This window comes from Drosophila guanche, unplaced genomic scaffold, assembly GCF_900245975.1.
Source record: "Drosophila guanche unplaced genomic scaffold, DGUA_6, whole genome shotgun sequence".
NCBI classification, from domain to species: domain Eukaryota; kingdom Metazoa; phylum Arthropoda; class Insecta; order Diptera; family Drosophilidae; genus Drosophila; species Drosophila guanche.
Genome location: NW_022995755.1, coordinates 3,431,929 through 3,448,553, shown reverse-complemented (window position 1 = coordinate 3,448,553; position 16,625 = coordinate 3,431,929). Strand labels below are relative to the sequence as shown.

The 16,625-nt window shown below is 45.6% G+C and overlaps 1 protein-coding gene across 1 annotated transcript; it reads right to left on the bottom strand.

Moving 5' to 3' along the window:
* Positions 1–373: 373 nt before the first annotated feature.
* On the bottom strand, positions 374–14,830 carry LOC117589611 (tyrosine-protein phosphatase vhp-1). The gene is made up of 4 exons (XM_034281687.1): positions 14,093–14,830; positions 12,441–12,596; positions 9,867–10,091; positions 374–2,206 (listed from the first exon to the last, which is right to left on the bottom strand). The coding sequence occupies exons 1-4, from the start codon at positions 14,319–14,321 to the stop codon at positions 1,341–1,343; spliced, it is 1,476 nt and encodes a 491-aa protein (XP_034137578.1). The 5' UTR covers positions 14,322–14,830; the 3' UTR covers positions 374–1,340.
* Positions 14,831–16,625: the final 1,795 nt, after the last annotated feature.

Below are 16,625 nucleotides of genomic sequence, written 5' to 3'. Positions count from 1 at the left end.
GACAACATATTTTTTTGGGATATCTGGTTTCACTTCGTTATATCACATATACCGATAGCTAATTCTACTAATCGACTCACAGGCTTAGTTTTTAAATTTATCAATACTTCTGTGCGATAGGCGGAGCTTGGCTTTTTATTTTAAAAGTAGCACAACTTTGCTTTAAAACACCATTCTAAAGATATAAGTAGAGACTTTACAATTTGCACATTATCGGCGTGCATGCCACTTTCGCCCTCCTCCAATATACACCCTGTATCTGATCTTCGTCCCATCGTGTTCCGCTCAAGTTCTCCGTAAACATACAAAGACCAACACTGGCATGACATTTTGGCGGTTCGGCTTGAATTCAAAAAAAGGAAAAGCAGCACTGTTTGGTTGTGTTTATAATTTCCGTTTACTTAACACACGGTTACCACACTTTTCGGGTGTGCCTTAGCCTATTAGACTTACGACCTAATACAAATCAATCAAACTGCATTCATCTCACGCTCGTGGTTTATATAAATAACTAAAACTAAAAAACACAAACACAAAACTTTCCTCACTTTAAGAATTCATTAAATATGTATGTGTGGGTGTAGGTGTGTGTTGTGGCTATAGCTGTTTGATAAAACTTCTAACAGTTTTGATACGATTTTTCTCGCTTGTGAATATGGCCAGCCAAGTGGGGGTATTTTTGGTTGTTTGGGAAGATTACGCGCTTTGGGGTCTGTGTGGCAAGGTAGCAGAAATATGGGTTCCAATTCTCATTGTTCTACGTGAATTTGTAATATATGTAGTTTATATATTGTATGTGTGTGTGTGTGTGTATAGATAGAGTTAAGATTCGCTTAAAGTCTACGTGGAGCTTTTTATGATATAAATTAAGCTAAGTTAACATATACGAGGTTTTCATTTTCTCTTGAACAACTGATGATAGTTTCTGCACAAGAGCAGCAGCAGCAGATCCCCCTGCCCATCAATTCCAGTTGGTTCTTTTGGATTTTATAGTTTGTTTGTTGTTGGGTTGGGGTTGGGGTTGGGTTTGTGGTGTTTTGAAAAAACATTTACAAAAGCTCTTAACAGTATCAATCGACGTCAGATGAGGTCTTCGATCGGACAATCCAATTGGTATTCCGTCTGGTCCAGGAGCAGACATCCCTTAGGTACGGTGTATGTACAATTCAAATTCAAAAATTTACACGTTCCAGTCTCCAGGTGACGTGACGCAGTTCTGCTGTCCGATCCACGTCCGTACTGATGTTGGTATATAGAAATAGCCGATTTGCATCACCCGAATGTATACATATAAATTTCAGTTTATTCACAGCTGCTTGGTGGCGATCCGGCTTCGGGTCTCAGTCCCTTGACGCCGGCACCGCCAGATTATTTTTGTTCTTGGGAGCATCCTGCATAAGTAGCTGCTGCTGTGGCAGCGCCTCACAGCTGGGAGTTGCTGGGGCTGGGGGATGCCGTGTGGCAAAGTTAACGGATACGCAGGATATGGATTTTGGTATAGCAGCCGGCGCGGGCGCATAGCTGGACTCAAGATTGAGCCGCAGCTTGGCGGGGGAGTTGCGCTTGAAGAGGGCCAGCTGCCGCGTCGGTGATGCGGCGGATGACGACGATGCGGAGCAGGCGGAGGCTGTGGACAGCAGGGAGCAAATACCGCTGCTAGTGGAGGAGCAGGGTGAGTCCAGTTCGGAGACGGTGGCCGCGGCCGAGGTGCTCGGCGCCTCATCGTCCGGCGTAATGGGCGGTGAGGTGAGCCGCGAGGAGCAGTTGCTGCCCGCAAAGCTACCGGAACCACTGTCCACGTCGTCATAGTCGTAGACATCCTCGTCCATGGCCTCGCTGTCGGACTTGGACTTGCGCTGCCGATGCAGCCCTTCTTCCTCTTCCCGCTCCTGCTCGGGCTGCTCCACCAGTTGACTAGAATGGGATACCGGAGATCCCGCCGTGGATCCGGCTGATGTGGGGGCGCTGTGCGGCGACGCGGGTGCCAATATGCCGCTCTTGCGCAGGCTCTGCTCCAGCTCCAGCAGCTGCCCCATGAAGTTTAGGTTGGGGGAGATGATGGGTCGTGCCACTTTCACCAGCTTGTAGGCCTCCAGCAGCGAGAGCGCCTTGTGCCGCATGACGTAGGCAATGGCGATGGTGGCGCTGCGCGAGATGCCCGCATGGCAGTGCAACAGGACGCGGGAACCCGTTTTGCGTGCCTCTTCTGCAATGGAACAAAGAGAGAGAGAGAGGGGGGGTTCGGTTAGTAATTGATAAAGCGCTGATGATTTGCATAAAACAATCTGGAATCAATGGAAATGATTGCTCGGCTCTCCTCCTCCCCCAGCCAACCCCTTCCCTATTCTATCGAAAGCGCACACACACATACAAAGAGAGACAGAGAGAAACTTTTTGTGCCGTGGCTGGCTGTCAAAGCATTGATGAGTTGCTGCTCTCGCTCTCCCGCTCGCTGTTGATATTGGTGGCTGGCTGGCTGTCGATAATGCCTGCACTTGTAGTGGTGTGCACACACAAAAACTGCTTGCTTTGGCTCGCTCGTTCCCTCTCCCACTCTCTAGCTGCTGCTGCTGTGTGAATTTTGTTGGATGAGTCATCGCAACCGTCGCGAACAGCGCTGCTGCTGCTGCCGAGGCTTATTGACAGAACATTTTTATACCCCGCACACACGCGCAAACACACACACATACACATGCACGTGGGCACATTAACTCATAATTTACGTTGTTATTTTTGGGAAAGATAAGCAGAAGCAGAGTAAGAGGAAGACGCAACCCCAGCGGCAGCGGCAGAGGAAGAAGAAAAGAAGAATCCATGGAGCAGCATGCGGCATACGGCGTACTTTTTTTTCGAAGGCTCATCACAAAACGGTAAAGTGTAGCCACCACCCGAAAAAAAATATAATCGCAATCTAATCACAAAGCGCACACGCATACAGATGTGAAGTTTTCTGTGGTGTGATTTGGGGTGGGGTGAGGTGGGTGGGTGTGTGGAGTGCGGAGTGCGGTGTGGTGTTGTGGGGCGCATTTCCTAATCGATGGTTACTCATAATGCAAACAGACGTCCCAGCACTTGTCTGATTTCCAAACATTTACGCCCGATAACGGAGCAAAGCAGAGCCTGCCTTCCTGCAGCTAGCCGTCAGTCAATTAGTCACCAGGCAGGCAGTAGGCGCTTGTCTCCTGCCCAGAAACACACGCCCCTCCATTCTTTGGGCAATGACGGTGAGGTGATATCAGCGATAAAGCTGGCAACACTCGTACCAGAATTGCAATAATGTCACTCTAAAAACCCCTTGAGAGGAGGTTGTTTCCATCTGAAGTGGGTGGCGATATCAATGTATTTGATTTATCAATGAATGGGTGCAAAGTAGACACCGATAAGGCGGCAATGGTAACGACAACGACAACGACAACGATTTCACAAATTTCGAGTATCCCCATTGCCATTCCTAGGCCGCGGCCGAGTCAAGTGAAATCAAATCGAGTTACCTCGTATCAGGGGCGACAATGATATGGCAAATATAAAGCAACAGAATGGGAAAATCCATCATAAATAAATAATATGTACCGATAAGCAATACCCCAGGTAGTAGAGCACCCGAAATGTACGTCATATTCCCCGAAACGGATAATTGGCTAAGAGAGTCAGGTCTCATGGGCAGGGGGCCTTCCCACAGAGGGGGATCTCACATGGAGTAGCCAAAAATAGCCACTCCGATCTAAGAGTGAGCCACAGAGAAATAGAGATAGATAGAGAGAGATGGTCATTAAGCGTACAATGGCAGACAATTGGTCACCGTCCGCCGTTCCCGTCATCGGCCGAGTCGCACGGCGCTCATAAATCCTCATAGTTAATGACCCCGTCGCGCAGACAGTTAAAATCGCGCATAAAGCGCGCCGCCCGGCCGCACACACATATGCATGACTCACATGTGGCTAGAAAAAGGCTAAGAAGTAGATGAGAGGGGGAGATGGATGGGTGTTTAAAGGAGAGAGAAGTCCGCCTAGAAGTTTTGCAACAAGAAGAGAGCGGTAGGATAATACAACTGTAATCTTTCATGTCTCTCTTGAGTTGCTTTCTAGTTGAAGAAGGAGGCGAAAGGAGAAGCAACGTAAACAGTAGCTTTAAGGAGCTTTTAGAAGCTTTTTCCATTCTTTAGGTCACTTCGGAGTTATTCGGGAATGGGCAGACAAAAAAGTTTGATTTTTGATTTAATTTGTTTTAATTATGGCTCTAACTGATTGATCTCTTGCCATCCAAAAAAGCTGTTCCCAAGCTTAGTTTCCCACTCAATAGAAACCAGCTCTCTCTTCTAGTTAATTGATTGATCTCTCATCCGAGAGTGTTCTTCCCAAGTTTCGTTTGTGTAGTATGTTTATTGTTGATTTCGACAGCTTTAACGGAATCGAATCCCTGGTTACTCATTTGGGAATTAAGGAAAATTATGGACGGTTTGTTCGTTTGTTTGTTTTTGCTTTTGCATATTTGTAGGGTTTTTGGTTTGTTTACTGCCTAAGCGGAACTCGAAAGCTGTGCAAAAGCAATCCATGGGATTATCGGGAAACCGGGCTTAGGTAATGGTTGACTGACTGTCTGTCATATGTTTATGCGTCTGACTGTGCTCAGTACTGGATGGGGATTACTAATCAATGGCTAGCAAGCAAGCGGGCGACACTTATGAGTAAGCCCACTGTACACCGGGCGCCGCATAGTCCGGCGATGAGTGATCCCCAGTCGTGTCTCCATATTGTACCTCTCTCTGGCATGCCTATAATGGGGCAATGGACATTCATAGGGCTACTGTTGTGCCGCTGCTGTCTGACGATGCGTCGTCGTGACTCCATTTCGGGGCACGCTGATGCTGATTGCCGCCGTTCCGATGCGTAATGCCAACATTGGGTAGTCCCCACCCTCTATACCGCCTGCTGATGATTAAGTGCAGTAGGTCTATTATACCCTTTCCTAAGGGTATTTCAAATGCATAGCAAAGTCTACGGTATAACTGAATAATCAATCTGCAAAGGCATCTGCATCTTCGGTCCTCTTTTTCTTTGTTTTATTTTGTGGGCCGTTGGGCGGTGGTGCGTCATGGCTGATGCCTCAGAAGTGGGCCAAGTGGCAGACAAATGTCTGACAGACGGGATGCCTTACATCTCTCGCTCTGTCCCTGTCTTTCTCGAGACACAACTGAGATGATGATGAGATGACTATGTCTCTGTCTTGTTCTCATTCTCCCCATCCCAATCCCAATGTATCATTTCACTTTTGTTCGATGATTAAGTCCAGGGGTCACTCGGAGTGAGTAGTTGCTCCTCCTGCGCAACTCCTCTCTGAGTCATGGCCAGAAACGACAACAGAATCAGAATTGAAAACAGAGAAACTCAAACTGAAACATGGAACATGATACAATGTGAGTGTGAGTAAGTGAGTGTGTTTGTCCAGCAACAAGTAGTTTTTGTTCATGTTGAAATATTTAATTACTTTCGGAGACTGTTTATCATTAAGAATGCCCTCTTACTCATGCCCAAGTCTGAGTTCTCGTCTCCGTCGCCGATTCGGAGAACTTGTGCCGGAGTGCCGGATTTTGAGAGCGGCAGGTGCCAGGATACCCAAATGTCGATAAGGCAGCCTCATGAATCATCATCATCATCATCATACACACTCCACTCACGCACACATGTTTCCACGCTCAAACGGTGGCAGAGAGTAAGAGGGGGATGGACATATACAACTTGACCTTCAACTTGCCGAAGCTCGACTTTGACGTGTCGAGTCATACGGAAACAACAAAAGCTCGGCTCAGATCAGCCTGGCCTGGCCTGCACTTTGAAGTCGCCTTCAACTCACTCCAATGAGTGAGTGGAGTGTACTGGAGGGGCACATCTCTTGGGGTCTCTCCTCGAGTCTCGTGATTCATAAAGAGCCTGCGCAACAACAATATAAATGTTTCATAAACAAATTGCGCGCAAAAAACAAAAAATACCAAGAAAATAAACTGCGCGGGCGCAAATGTCTCAGCCAAAAGAAAGGGGGAGGCGGCAATGAGGGCGAGCGAGATGGGGGCACTGCGGAAGCGTGGGCGTGGGCACGGCCTCTGCTTGGGCCTGGGCCTGGGCGGACCCTGTAAAATGATTAAGTGTTTTATAATTTGTGCGCAATTCTTCTCTCCTCTGTCATCCGGCTCGCCCCGTCCCTAAACAATCCGTGCGCCCGGCACAACACCGAAACGCAAATTTCGAATTCCTGTGCGAAGATTTTTTCGGTTTATTTTGCTTGTTTCTGCACTTTATAAATAGCCAGCTGACGAATATTGAAATTATGTGTGCTCGGGGGGCCAACAAAAATGTCACCTCGAGGCCGGGGCCCGCACTGCTTCTTTTTTTTGGTTGTTGTAGTTGCCAACGGATTTTCGATTACTCATGAATGCCTCTTGCAGGATTGTTGGAGTGCGAGCGAGTACGGTATTTACAAGCATTGCTTCTGGTTGGGACCGTTTGGAGTTTACAATTAGTAAAGGGAACCAAATTACTCCAATTATTCGAACGAAAGCCCACTGTGCTCATGCAAACTTTTATCTAATCAACTGTCCCCGTCCCGGCCGTCTGTTATACTCCAACATACTCCAATACTTATTTACACATCTATGTATGTATGTTTGTATGTTTGTACATACATATGCACGTATGCTATCACTAAATGACTCGTTGAGGGGGCTCCATTCCAAGTTTACTTAGCTGGGCCAGTGTCTACGTATAGATTAGGTTAGTTTGCCAAAGAGGCCTCTGTTGGCTGATAAGTTGATGGCCCGATAACTTGGCCGCACAAATAATAGGTACAGTCAGAGTCTATACAGACCAGTTGGCGATAGGCCCCACTAGATAAGAATTTTTTTGCCTGCAAGGATGTTGAATAATCGAGAAAGTGCTAGGGAGAAAGGGAAACAAAACTTTTCGATAATGTTCCACGAATCCTTGGCGTGAGAACACCAAGTGCTGTTACCGTTCAATTTCCTGACAATTGAAGCATTGATTGCTTTCTAGGCCAAGTGGCCACTGGCTGCCTCTTTATCATTCATGTTAATGACATAGCATAATGACATAGCATAATGACATTAGCATTAGCATTGCTCGGCCGACCCGACAATACCCATACTGTCGTCGCGTCGGCCCTCGAACTCAGCCGTCGCCTAATGAGCCTCGGCTTTGGCGTTGGCTCTGCTAGCGTCGCTGCCAACGTTGAGCTCATTTCAAGCTTTGCTTCACATAGCGGGCCTTCCTCTGTCCACCCCTCCCCTCCTACTCTACTTCTATTCCAATCCCCTTTCCATAAAAGTGTGCAGCACACCAAGTGCTGTTATAATGAATGGAGGAGACGGACAATAAGAAATCATAAGTTGTACGAACAATCATAAACAGAAAAAAACGACATAAAATATAATAATAATAATAAGCATAAGGTGACGACGGCAGGCCAAAAAACGAATGCGCAAAAGCCACCAGCAAACACGGCGCAGCAGCAGCGACGGCAACGGCGACAGCGGCAGAACTGAAATCATGACTCATGCACTCAGTACAGTATATATTCTCCTCTTCTTCTGTTACTTCGTGCCTGAGTACTAATGTGTGTTTGGTTGGGCAGTGTGAGTGCGAGCGAGTGTGAGAAAGAGGGAGAAGGGGCATTTATAAAAATAATACTTGAGCATGTTTAACAGGGTGAGGTGAGGAGTTGAGGTGGTGTATGTGGGTGGTGGGTGGTTGGACGGCGAAGCGGGAAATGGATACCGGGGGGGATGCTAACAGCAAGCATTATGACTGATCCAGACAGCAACAACAAAGAAGAGGATGAGAGCAGGAGCTGTCTACAGCAGCAACAACAAAAGAAATGAAGTGAAGAGAGCGAAGCAGCAGCAGCAGCTGTTGCTGCTCACGCACCTGACATCCGCACCAGCAACGAGAACAGTCGAGGCCACGCACAAGGATAACCCAAAAGCGAAACGATGACGATGATGACTCATAAACAGGAACAGAAATGTTTATAAAAATAGAACATATGCCAAAGAGCAGAGGCCAGAGGAGAGGCCAAACACGATGGCGGGCAGCTGACTGGCGGGGGTGAAGTGCCGTTTTGGCGGCGCAATAAATAGCAACAATAAGACGAAAGAAAAATCGATGCGGATGGGTGAATACTACACAAGGAGCGTGTGCCCCGAGACGCTGCCACTGCCTCTGCCTCTCTCTCTCTCACTCTCTTTGTATGTTTGTATGGCGGCTGTTCCACATTGCATTGTGAACGAGCGACGATGAGTCATGCGATGTCGGCACAGTGGTGGCCAAAAATACGTTTACAGTTCGGCCCCGAAAACCAAAGACAAGCGGCAACAGAAAGGACAACCCTTATCAGAAAGGACGTTTGCGGTTGGCTATCCTGTATGTTGTTGTTTTTGTTGCTGGTAATCACCATAAAATTTCCATTATCCAAGAAAATCTCTGCTCTCCCATTATGCAAAGGCAAAGTAAAAGCAAAGCCCAAGAAAGTTCAAACGCAGGAGGGGGCAGCAACGTCATAGCAGCCGAAGCCCGAAGTCGGAACACAGTAACGGCAATGGGCAACGACACAACTACGACGACAACGTTGCCGCCGCCATGCTGTCTGCCAACGCCAACACGCAACAGCAACAACAATGCGACGATGCCAACGACGAAGGAGAGCAAAGGAAGGCAACACGAATGCCATGGAAAAGTGAAGGAAAAGGAGCATTGGTCGTCTCGTCTCAGGTCTGCTCTGCTTCTTGCCCACACCGTAATTAGGCATGGACACACATACGCCATGATTTCTATGCAGATTTGTGTGTGTGTGCACGCGTGTAGGGGCATTGTAAAAGTGGGGTAGCTCCGATCCGAAAAGGGTTTCAATGCCATTTTGCAATGACAACTAAACAGACTATTCTACTATTCAGCAAAGCAACAATAATTGCCTCTGTTCAAGAGTTGGGGGTCGGTCGCCATCAATCAGTCGTAGTAGCCGCCACCGCCCACGCTTGTTTTAAATAAAATATTTGCACTGCTTAAATCAGAGACACAATATAACATCTATAAGAACTACAAAGCTCGTGCTCGCACGTGCCGAGACATTAGCTGGTCAAACAATAAGAACAACAAAAATACAATATAAAAATACGTTGATGAACAACTTTAGCCAGAGAAAATGGAAATGGAAAAATGCGATTGACGTCAGCAGTATATTCCATGGCTAAATCGCTCTGCCCCTGCTCTTCTCTCTATATCTGTTTCTTTTCTCTTCCATCTCTTTCTGAAGACATTGTGTGTATTATTATTATTTTCATTTAAAATTAACAAAAGTACATATATGTATGCATGTACGGATGGAAATTTGCTGAAAGCAGCACAAAACACACAAACAATACAGACACACACACAGAAAAAGTCAATAACGAATTTTCCACAGGCCAAAAAGAAAAGGGAAGTGGAAGCCAGACTAAGCCGTTATGCAAAAAACTACAAATAAGCCCTCCCCAACCTCTGCGAGACTCTGGGGGCCCATCGAAATGAGCCAAGCAGGCCCGCAAGGCATCCAATAACAAGTCACGTTTGGCAATCGCCAATCGCAAATCGCCGTAGATGATGACTAAGCGTAACTCGGTATTCTTAGACGATTTTTTGGAGCACCGATTTTTCAGAGAGTCGTGTGCTTAAAACGAAAACAAGATAGAATACTCTTGAAATAATATTGCCCTAATCTAGAGCTAATATTTGAGCTCTGTATGTATATCGTTTAGCCATAATCTAATCTGATTTGATATTTTGCACCGAATCGTATATGATTTGCAACAAAATAACACTTACCAATGAAATCGTAGGCCTCCTGGAAGTATTGCTTGATATTCTGATGGGGCGTATCGCTGGCAGGTATTTGCATATACTTGAGGCCCTGCAGATGACTCTCGCTGGGACTTTGGCAGGTAACGTTTAGCACACAGTTGGCGCCCACGCTGCTCGGATCTACGGCGTCGCGGCCATTGCCCAGCAATAGATGTGGGAAGACTGGCGAGGCGGGATGTGTTTCAATGTCTGAAAGAGAGATGGAGATAAAGAAAGAGGGGGGAAGAGAGAGAGAGAGACAGAACAGGGATCATTAGTTTTTATTAGTACATAATGGAAAAGTTCTTCAATTCGAAATTCTCGATTGGGGGTATACAAAGTTTTCATTGTTTGGCTGGGGCTAATTGTCTGTGGGGTTCTCTCTGGTTCGGGATGCGATAGGATAGATAGGGTAGCGCTATGCTTGCTGCTCTATGGAAGTTTGCCAATTTGCGATGTCATGCAACAAAAGAGCCACACCATACACACACACACCCAGAAATGATCATCAGTGATCATTGAGCTGTACATGATAATGACGTTGATGATGGTCTGCCCCGACATGGCCTGGCCCTGTTTTGTGTATCTATTGTTGTGCGATTCAGTTTTGTATATAACGTCTAAATTTTCTACAACAAATTGTTTATTTTTCTTCTCCTTCATCCGTCTGTTTCGATTTGTTTTGTTTCGTTTCGTCTGCTGGTTGATGTTGCATGAGTCACCGTGCCACACAGGCACCGTCCCAGTCCCAGTCCAAGTCCCCACCCCCGTCCTATTTCCCATACCCCATTCCCAGGCACATTTCAGTTCGGTTCAGTTTTATTGGCAGCTCTTTGCCTGTGGGCGAAACAGGAGGAGGGAGTTGAGAAGGAGGGGTGGGTTGCCGTTTGACGTTGCGGCAGTCGTCGTCGAGTTCGTAGCACTTTCAATGAGGCGCACAATTGTTTTTATACCCTAGCTGCAGGCATTACAACTTTTCCCAGAAGATTGCCATGCCTGAGAAGAAGGCAATTGTGACTCGCCCGATGCTGAAGGAAGTCATGTCCCCGTCAATTTTTTCTCAGAAAAACTAGTTTTCCGCTTTATCGATATGTATCTCGAGGCTTAAGCTTTAGACAATTAATTAGTGTTAACAGGAAGTAGTAAAATAGGGAAAAGTGTACTTTATTTCTGTTCACTCTGTTCTCTAAAGAGTATTTCGGCCTTCGGTCTGCTATCTTCCATCGCGTCTATAATTGTACACTGTCCAACTAGTGTATCTGTAGGCCCAGAGCCAGGCCAGCATATGCCCTGCGGTTTTGCCTATTATGTACTCTGCCCCCTGCGATACCTCCACACCCCGGGCACCAACCAGCTAATTCATCGATTATTTGTCATACGCTCGCGTGTTAATTGATAGCAGCACCGAGGAGTCATGGCAACCCATGGCCGCCTTTTTCGGGTGCCTGCACTTTGTGGGTCACACGGAAATCACATGCATTAGTCATCGCCTCGAGAACACACGGTGCAGGACGGGGGAAAACTTTAGCACGTAAAGATGATTGTCATGGCATTTACGCCAGCGCCACCGCACCACTGATTACTCGTAGTAAAGCCATTGCGTACATAGTCCAAATGCAATTAACAGATTTCATAAATATTTTCCCAGTGACTCAATCGTAAACACAAATTGTAAATGCATGACAACAAAATCGCGAAAAGTCAAGTTTAGGAACAGCGGCAGGGTGCGAGGAGGCGAAAGGGTGCGCTATACTCATTACAGTTGTGCGTAAGCACTCATTCTCTCTCTCTCCCTCTGTCACTATGCGAGAAACAAGGAAACAACAGTGTGATGCGATCACAAGCCTGTCAGGTGAGAAAGAAGGAGAGAAAGAGGCAGACACACACAAGCGGACTACCCCCACCCAACCCTGGTCAAACGCAGAACCAGACCCGGAGCAGGGTAAATGAGTAATGTCCGAGAGTTTGACATTGAAAATTTCACTGTTGTGAATATTGTTTTGCATGTGTTTTACTGCTTGCATACTTCTCATATACTACATATGTACAAATGTATGTACGAGCGATTTCATAACGTGCAAAAATAAAAGGTAACGCGAATAACAGATGCCAAGGGAGAGTAGAGTGAGAGAGCCCGCGTTTTGTCATGTTTATCTCACAGCACGTGCCAAAACAAAAACAAAATTGTTTCGTTTTTTTTATGTTAAGCAACGCTTAGCGAGAGCAACAGAGTGCGGACAAAGAGTCGGTGGGTAAGGGGGAATGGCGGAAAGATTGTATGACAGTTTCAGACAATTTATCGCCATGTTGATAGATAGCAGCTGCTGGGAAGGGAGCCGGGGGATGGGTGATAGTGATAGGAAGAGAGATCAAGTCTAAGCTTTGGCCGAGTAGGAAATAAAAAGCAATGAAAAGCACAAATGCGCTATTGCACTGCATGCAAATATGCAAGTAAATAAGAACCGAGAGAGATTGAGCAATCAGTTCCGCTCTTGATAGAAAAGTGAGCCAGAGCTGGTTCACTGCGGGTTCATTTCGGAGACAGTTTCCGCTACTTACCATAGACCGCTGGGCTGGAGCAGCTGCGCATCAGTGGCGGTGTCCGTCCGCCGCCATTCATTGCCGTGGACGATGACGTCGTCGATGTCACTTGCTGTTGCTCGTCACATGCCAGATTCTCCCTGGACCGCTTGTTGGGATAGTCCTTCTGATTAGCTGCAAGAGAGAAAAGATTGCAGATTTACAAAATGTTTATTGTCGGTTGTTTCAGTAATTTGCTTAATTTTATACCAAATGATGTCAGCATTTAGGGGATAGCGCGAAAAACTTGTCGCGCCAAGTCCCAGTCGGAGTCGAATAAACCGCAGAGTATTTTGACTGCTTGCTCACTGCTTGCCAGCACTGACGTAAGACACTTATTTCGGCAGCTCGGAGTGTGCTTGCTTGATTAGCGTCGAATGCAGAGACCCCAACTTTTCCAATTTCGCTTATCGGCGTGAATGGACAGAAACAGAAACGGAATTTGAGAACGCATTGCCTATCTTCCGCTCTATTCGAGAGAGCTCTGGAAGGGAGGGTTGGCGTGGCAGACTTTATCAGCTGTATTTTGCTGGCGGAGCATAGACATTTTGTCTTTTTATGCTGGCTGCTCGTTCTACAACTATTACTATTGAGGCACAAAATTGCTGTTATCAGCCCAGGCGACCTCAAAAGCCAAAATAGCTTGAAAAAAACAACAATATTTTCACTGCGGGCAGCAGGAAATGTTGTGTTGGCTGGCACTGTAGTTGTGGTTGTTGTTTGCGGCTAGTAAAACAAGTAAAATTGCATGCCAATGCACTGCACACACACACACACGCAACCACTAAAACACGCGCCCAGAGGCGGCTGGTATACGAAAGAGGGGCTTAGCCAGAACCTACCGTTTAATTGATATTTTTTTAAATTAGATTACTAAATTGAGCTACGTTCCCAAAATTCGTATTAAACCCCCCATGACACCCTTTTGGGTTTGCCGCCACTGCACACACATATTCAACTCTCCCTCTATACCTATCTTGGTATGTCTTCCTCTCGCGCTGGGCTCCACAAACTTCGTTTCAAAGTTGTTGCTGAGGCTGTTGCTGTTTTCTCATTCTCCTGCTTCTTTTTCCTCTTCTTCGCCTGCTGCTGCGCTGTTGTTACTGTTGTTGCTGTTGTTGTGCCGCTGAATTCGTACTCGAAAGGTCGTTTCAAAGCGGGTTTTCTGTCGCCGCGGCCAGAGCGTTGCCAGGCCGACGCAGAAACCTGCTTTGCTTTACATTTTTTTGTATTTGTATTTCTTTTTTTTAACCAGCCCAGCCAGCCCAGAGCCAGAGTTAAAAGCCAGCGAGCGAAACGCTTCTTTTGCTTTTATTTTTGAGAGACACGCGAATTGTGAGTCACGTATGAAGTAGAAACCGACTCTCGACAGTCGCTTTTTTTTTTGCTTTCTGAAATGGAGAAGGCAGCACTGACGCTTACGAGGGTCCCCTCCACACCTACTACCCATCTACACCCCCCTGTCCATCGTCTAACCGTCGACACAGTCAAGCGCAAAGTAAACAGCGGTAAAATGCTTAAGAGATTAGTCTCTCTTTCTCCCTCCCTCTCTCTCACGCTATCCTATTCAGATTGGTTCAAGTGTAATCTTAATATAAATGATATTGTACTTGTGCTCGTTTTTTACTTACCACCAATGCGATTGTTGTTGTTGGTGTTTTGGATTGGCATAAATAACAGAAGACACGGCGCTTCTCGCTTTATCCGCATTTTCATTTCACTTTTATGACTCACGCTGTTGCTGTCTCCGTCGCACTCGCAGCAGTTGCGTGTTGTTGACGTTGCCGTAGTGTTGTTGCTGCTGCTGCTGACGCTCTTGTTGTTGTTGTTGGTGCTGTTCGTTGCTCGATTCACACACATGCAGGCACACACACAAAACACTCACGTAAAACTGTTTTAAATTTAATATTTATTCCCAGCTCTTTGGTACTATATAATCTGTTATTATTGGTGGGGTGCGTATTGGGTATTAGATAATCCCAGGCGGAGGAGACACTTGTTGAGTGAGTGGCAGCCACTTCCCGTTAGTTAGTTATGCTGTGTTGCAACTCGACTTGTATTTCCACTTGTAGCGCGCTGTCTCAGGCCTATTCACGCGCGCACATTTGTCTCATTAACCAAAGTTGTTGTTGTTGTTTTTATTCTTGCTGGGTTTGATTGGACAATTACGGGCGGGTTTTTGCTTTGTTTTTTTTTTGTTGATTGCTGGATATGATGGGATGCTCTTTCACTAGTTACAGAACCAGGCAATCCCAAATTATATCAAGTTCTCTCCACCGACAAACGACACACGTTCGTTCGTTTCAACGTCCAAAACTCGATTTAACGGTAGAAATATAGATTACGGATTCTGTCGACGGCGACGCGTGTAGTGTGAATGAACACAATGGGACCGTGCGCTAATTGATTAAACATACCACACGACCCTCAAAAATATACCAAAATATACCATTTCATTTTAAAATTGTAACTTTAATATACCGTCAATATATTGTTTGTAGAAAAGATTTGAAAATCACCCAGAGAGTTTGAATTCCTCGGCATTTGTGCAAAGCCGTTTTCCTTGCATAGAGACACAAGGATAGTGTTGGTTAAGCATTAACATTAGCATTTAAGTTGACTTCTTCCTATTGGATGTTAGCGCGCCAGATACTTTGAATTCGATACCGAAAATAAATACTTTAAATAATAAATACCTTAAACACCGATTTTACGACCTTATGTGTCTTTTCAACTTTCAACCAATGAGCTAATTCCAAACAAATTCAAAAAGTAAATCAAGTCCAATTACTCAGCATTTCCTCTACTTCTCTACTCAGTTTTGCGTTTCAAATATGAGCAGAGTAAGATCATTCACAATTTCTTACTCTAACAGTGTGACCTGGAATAAGCCGCACGACCCTCAAAATACCGAAACACACCTTTTCAATTGTGAATATGTATAACGTAAACATAACAAATTTGAATATTTACCTTCGAATACATACCCTGCGAAATTTGGATTTAAAAAACTAAGGAACAGACTAAACAAATTATATCCTGGGTGCTAAGGGCTGAGCTTAAATTGGTTGAGTGTACCTTAAAAAAGACAGACCTGTTCTAGTCAATTTGCGTATCAAAACTTGAATTTACATTGTTTCGAAGCTTTCCATATTGAAATATTGTCATACGCTGAATTTTTCTTGGATTGTTTACGTCATAAAGTTCAAACTTAAAACGAAAGATCATGTGATTTTAAATATAGACAGAGATCGATGGAGCTACAAAGAAAAATTTCAAATAACAAGTTCAGCGATGTATTGCGGTGCGTTTGTTTGATCGCTTTTCTATTTTCTCCTTGCAAATTCTGAGCTGAGGCACACTCTGTGGTTCCTGATTGCCTTCGCGAGGATCAAGCAGCAAATACATCTGATGGAGCTGGGATCTCATTGGTTCGCCCCTTGACTTTACACAGCCTTGACTATGCCTGAGTTATCAGCAAGCTGTCGGTTCCGCTGGATAAGCCTAATCTGCTCTCGACGCACTGCGACCGAGTCTGTGCTCTAGGAGCAACCACAAGGTTGCACACCTAATACCAAAAAGGACATCAACATAATGACCAAAATATACAGAGATAATTAGGTGCTCCAAGCCTTTGTTTATTTAGTCGGTAAACAAAGACCGGTCATAATTGCGACTAGGTAATTAAGCTGAAAAAAATCCCTATCAAAATAATTTCATATTCAGTTATCTTGACAAGGGCCATGGCAGCAATGATCATATTGTATACAAATGACTACATAGGTGCTGATAAACAATACGCATATGTAGGAACATCCATTGACAGGCATCTAACATACTCCACGAGTAATGGGTATGGCAGAATTCTCTCACTTCCTCACTCACACACAAGCATATGTTGGTGCAGAGGCAGAAAAAACACACAATATCAATAGGCAAATTAGCGTTTATCAGAAGAAGACAACGACAAAAACAACAATGCTCCTTGTGTGTGGTGTGCCGTGGTTTTGTTTACAAAAATCTTCTTCCCCAAAGGAGAGCGAGCGCCGGCTCACGGTCACACACAGTGAGATAGAGCCCACAGAGAGAGCGAGAGCAGGTGGCGACTCGAGAGCTTTTGGGGGAGCAGCGCGCGTGAGTTGTAGAAATCATAGGCTGCGCATT

Bases quoted from the DNA above. Each gene is read 5' to 3' on its own strand.
- LOC117589611 (XM_034281687.1), bottom strand. From the start codon at position 14,321: ATGTGTGTGAATCGAGCAACGAACAGCACCAACAACAACAACAAGAGC. The intron at 12,597-14,092 runs GTAAGTAAAAAA...TCTCTCTTGCAG, and splicing joins CAACAACAATCGCATTGGTG to CTAATCAGAAGGACTATCCC. The intron at 2,207-9,866 runs GTAAGTGTTATT...GTTCCATTGCAG, and splicing joins GGAGGCCTACGATTTCATTG to AAGAGGCACGCAAAACGGGT.